This window comes from Geospiza fortis, unplaced genomic scaffold (assembly GCF_000277835.1).
Source record: "Geospiza fortis unplaced genomic scaffold, GeoFor_1.0 scaffold188, whole genome shotgun sequence".
NCBI lineage: Eukaryota > Metazoa > Chordata > Aves > Passeriformes > Thraupidae > Geospiza > Geospiza fortis.
In genome coordinates this window covers 4041274-4046411 of record NW_005054337.1, presented here as the reverse complement: position 1 = coordinate 4046411, position 5138 = coordinate 4041274, and the positions used below count along the sequence as shown (strand labels likewise).

The 5138-nt window shown below is 47.7% G+C and overlaps 1 protein-coding gene across 1 annotated transcript in view; it reads left to right on the top strand.

Moving 5' to 3' along the window:
- The first annotated feature begins 4718 nt into the window (after nucleotides 1-4718).
- Nucleotides 4719-5138, top strand: part of ADA (adenosine deaminase) — a 20544-nt gene continuing 20124 nt past the window's right edge. The window contains exon 1 of the mRNA XM_014307510.2: nucleotides 4719-4802. Coding sequence (XP_014162985.1) covers nucleotides 4719-4802 — 84 coding nt within the window. The remainder of the gene's footprint in view (nucleotides 4803-5138) is intronic.

Here is a 5138-nt window from a genome sequence, read left to right as displayed (position 1 = left end):
AGTCCCACGGTGTGCAGGCACCACAAGGCCCCCTGTCCTGCATGGTGGGGTCTCTGGGCACTGACCCAGGCAGGAGGGGGAACCATCCCACTGTAAATAAGGTGGTTCCAATGTTGCAAGCAGCAGCAGGTTCAGTAATTCCCAGCAGCAAAGCCTTTCCCCAGAACCTGAGGCATCATCCATTGTGGTGAAGGTGGTGGGTGCACTTGGCCAGGGCAGCCTTGTAGCCACCCACCTCCTTATCTCCTTGGTCTTGGCATGAAATGATGTTGGTTTGTCCTTGGCAGAGATCATATCCTGTTGAGGTTTTTCGTCTTAGCTGCTGTGGCTGGTTCAGCTTTCTCCCAGCTCCTCTTGATAGCACTGGCAGAAGAGGAATGGGGCCACATCTTGCCCTAGGGTGGAGTTGGCTCCTTGTCTTTACCCACAGGGTTGAGATTACTTCTTGTCTTCACCCACAAGAGAAATCCAAGGGCAGCCAGAGCCCAGGAGGAGCTGAGCTATCTGACCAGGTGAACCCTGCTTCCATTTGTGATGATAACAGCCTTGTTCTGGAAGTTGAACTCTGGATTTGAGCAGTGCCAAAGGCTGACAGAGCAGGTAGAGCAGAGGGCAGGGTGGTGCCCTGCTGAGGTGAGGCTGCTCCGCACTGCAGGAACTGTGTGCTCCTCTCACCTGGGACCCAAATTGCTATGTGAGAGTGGGGCTGCCTTTATCCTTAGACTTCCCACAGGAATGGCCTTGGAGGCATTTCCAAATCTGAAACACTGCCAGACCACTGCTCTTTCCCACAGCCCAAAGCACTGACTGTGTTTCTCTGCCTTCTCTCTGCTTTCTCCCTTTCAAAGCTGTGCTATATACCAGCCCTGGGGGGTGCATTCTTGTCCAGTGGGATCTGGAGAAGTCCAACTCCCCCCCTAGCTCATTTCAGGTAGCCTTATTGTCCAGGAAATGCTCAGAATAAGTTGAAATACCCGATGCTGGGTGCAAATTGGCCCTCTGTGTTACAGCCCTAATCTGGTTAGGGGATCAGTGTAGCAGGTTGCAGCAGCCCACGTGGCTCTGCCAGGGGCTGCATCCTGGGCTGTGCCCATGCTGGGCATGTCATCAGCTGGGTGTGAATTTCTGTGCTGCTCAAAAATGCCCCAAGATGGGAAAATGCAATCTGTTTAACCCTCATCTGTTCCCTGGGGTGTGTCTCAGGGGGTTTCTGCTGTGGAGGTTCTTTCTGTTTTCAGGTTGGTGTTGTTTTAAGGAGTGTGGGGGATGTGGTTTCCTTGTGAGCAGTGCCAGACAGGAGCTCCCCAGAGGGGTCTGCCCAGTGGTGCCTCTGAGGAGTCATCAGCCCTCTCAGAAGCTGCTTGGTGGCTCTCTCTGTTTTCTCTGACACTCCTGGCCCTGCAGTTGCAATACTCTTAGGAAAAGCCCAGCACCCTCTTCCTGCTGATGGGAGAAAGTCTGCTTGAAACCAGGGGGCAGTTCAGGATCTGCTTCTGCTTTTGGAGGCCAGTGCTGTGTCTGCTTCCAGCTCCTTTGAGAGCAGAGGGGAAATGAAGTCCCTTTGGGGAGCAGGGCGGATCCTCAGCGGGGTTTTTGCCCTTCCCATTGAGCACAGAGTCCCATGATCCCCAGCAGGAGCCAAATGGGACACAGCTGAGTTCCCACCAGTGACCCCAGTGATGGCTCACCCTGGGGCAGAGGTTCTCCATGCCCTGCAGGGAAGCTGCAGAAATTAAATGGGAATTGCTGAGATAAGTTAAGGCTTTGTTTCAAAACCAAAAATTTTGCAGAAACAATGGATGTTTGGGCTGAGAATGTCTTATCGGGCAAAGTTGACCAATACAGCATTATGTCTTATTTATACATGACAGTGGCATTTACACTGATAGAATTAATGAATCTAAACACATTTTCTTCCATTAACCCCTTAGAATGGGCTGCAGTGAGATACTGGTATCTGGTAAGAAAAATAAAAAGAAAACAAACCTAAAACAAAAACCAACCCAACAACCCAACAAAAAACCCCAAACCAAAATAGAAAAGTGCCTTTTTAAAGATCTAAGCCCAGCATAAACATGCTTCTTATTATTTTTGGAAAGCTGTTTGCAGGTGTCAGCAGCCCTGACACACAGCTGGTATTAACTACTGGGGGCAAGAGAAAGGGAACAGGTTTAAATATAGCTCCTGGGAAATAAGCATTGGAATAACTTCCAAGATCAGTTTTACCCCTACTTTGCTGCCTGGAATTTTCCCTAAAAATACAAAAGATAAACAGTTAATCTCAGAGACCAGACACGTGCAGAGGAGCAATTGCTTTCCTCCAGGATGGCCCCAGAGCATCCTTGTGCTTGTCCAGACAGGGCCCTCTTTGTGCCTCTCTGGTTTCCAAAGTGGGAATTCACCATTAAAAGACAGATTTGAGCCTTCTGGCTGCAGAGAGATGTGGCGCTCTCCTAGGGAAACACAGATTTAATGCCAACAGCCCAGCAGCTATTGCAGCCACCCGATTAAGCCTGAGGTAAAGATGGATAAAGTGGATCAGGGTCAGGTCAATTAAAATCAGCCCAAGCCGTGTTTCTAAGGCTCTGCAGCACACTTGTGTCCAATCAATGCACTGTGCTGACACTCCTGGAAAGAGCTGAGTCTGCAGCACACGTGTATTTGCTAAGCAGGAAAAAAAAACCATCAAAAACCCCTTACTGCACCATTCCCAGTCCATGGGGCCAGTTCAACTCCATTTGCCTTTTTCTGACCTTTGCTATCAACCCTCCTCCCAGCAGAAAATTACCCACAGGCTATTTTTTTTTACCTTGTAATTTCCTCTAATCTCAAATAAATGCTCTAATTGACCTCTGTCCTCCCAGTGTACGTGGCACACTGAGCAGGGCTGTGCCCACATAAGATCCTTGTAAAGCACTGTCTATTTCCACCATTGCTTATTTATTGTTGTCGTTAAATACAATAAATTACCATTTATTGTGTTTATTTATTTTTGTAATTGCTTTGAACCAGAAGTCAGACGTCAAACATGCTGTGAGTCATTATCTAGGCAAGATAGATGTTTTTCAGGTGGCTGATAAAAAAAGCCCATGATATGCAGATGAAATGGTCCATGTGAGCCAGAGCTCTCCTTGCCCAGAGGCAGTTTCACAGCCAGTGGCTAATTTGTACCCTGCCTGGACCATTTTGTTTGTGCCCCAAACATTCAGAGCAGGGAGGGGTGTGTTTTCCAAATTCAGCACTTTAAAAGCTTTGGGAGTTTGAAATTATTTAAAAATATTTAATATATATTAATAAAATATTAAAAATAATTAACATATTATATATTAAATATATTTTATACATTTAATATATATTTAATTTATATTATTAAATAGAATTAATATTTAAAATATTTAATATATATGCTGTTTATTGCTGCTCATTTTCCATAAGCCTGGTCAGTGCTGCTCCATCCCTCATCCTCCTGGAAGCCTGAGTGCTGCTGGCCCCACACTTGGCAGCAGCCAATGATTACTTTCCCCTGCCAGTCACTATTTTGTAAAGAATATTTTTGCCTGTTAGCTGTGACTAATGTGCTTTGTCTGTGCAGCATGGATGCAGTCAGGGCATCCCTGAAATGTTGTATTTAATAAAAGAGGACATGGTGATGAACCTTCCACATGAGCCAAGCTATTCCCACAGGCTCCACTGCAGTGCACATACCCAAATAACCTTGGGATCTGAGCTGAGAAACCACTGTTTTCTCAATGCCTACTTGGCTTTGGGGCAGAAATTCCATCACTGCTCTCATGGCAAAGCTGGGGAGGAGTGACAAGGGAGGCTGGTGACATTTCCCTGTGGACAGTGAGCCTGTGGCATGTCCTGCACTCACTGAGCAGTGCCAGCAGCAGCTTTCAGCCCCCTGTGACAGCCCAGGGCTGGAAGAGCACCCAGCCTTCCTGTCCCCACAAGCAGAGCTCTGTGCAGCTAATCCCCTACTGCCAGCTTCCACAAACAGTGTCCATCTGGAGTAAAAACAGCTGGGGAGGGAGATGAGGAAACTTTATTTTGCAACCATTTGTGGTAGTGTTCACAACCACAGCCCCAAGTGCTTTCTCTGCTTACGCACCAGAGCAAATAACAATAGTATTTTTCATTGATATAGTGATTTTTGTCTTCAAGGCTCCCTGCAGACCAAGCCTGTGGTCTGGGGATGGCCTCACCTGGGCAGGTGAACTCCTGTCACGAAGAACTGAACTGTGGTGCTTGTCTCTGCAGCGATTTTGGAAATACCAGCTGCTGCTCAGTGCCTCCAGGGAATCTTAGATCTCATCTCACCCAGGGCTGCACATGGGCCCCAGGGGTGTTCCCCAAGGGTCAGTCTAGGGAAGGTTCCATTTGGCAAATTTGCCTTTCGCTAGATGGTGACACTGGGTCTGGAGTGACTGAAACTCTGCTCTCCCCAGAATCAGAGAATCCACACAGAGAGGAGCAGGCAGAACTACTGTGAAAGTCTCTTTTTCTGGAGATACTCAAAAACAACCTGGACACAACCCTTGCAGCCTACTCTAGGTGAAACTGTATTAGCAGGGACGCTGGACTAAATGATCTCCAGAGGTTCCCAGCCATTCTGTGATTCTTCTGTGGCTTTCTGCCTCACTGTCTTCCAAGATATGGGCTGGCATGTGCATCACCCACGGGAGAGGAAAGCAGGAGGCAGAGGAGCAGCATAAAACATGGCCAGGTCACTGAAAATAATAGATGGAAAGCTAAGTGTGAGTTTGCAGGAGCTGCAAGTAGATGTGGTGGACCAAAATAAAGTGAGTCACTAAGCAGCAGGTTTGAGAGCAGGAAAGGTTAAAACAAACATTGTGGAATTGGCTTCAGACTGAAATCAAAGCTGGAGATTGCTTTCCTGTTCTTCAGGCCAACCTATCATTTTTTTTAGTTCCATTTTCTGCCACTGTTGCCGTTGGAGCAGCAGGTCCACCCGGATCCTCAGATCCTGAAGGAAACAAAAGTGGGATTGCAGGAAGGGTGGGTTTAGATTAAATATGAGGGAGAAATTCTTCCCTGTGAGAATGGTGAGGGTGGCACAGCTTGCCCAGTGAAGTTGTGGCTGCCCCTGGACCGCCGGCAGTGTCCAAGGCCGGGCT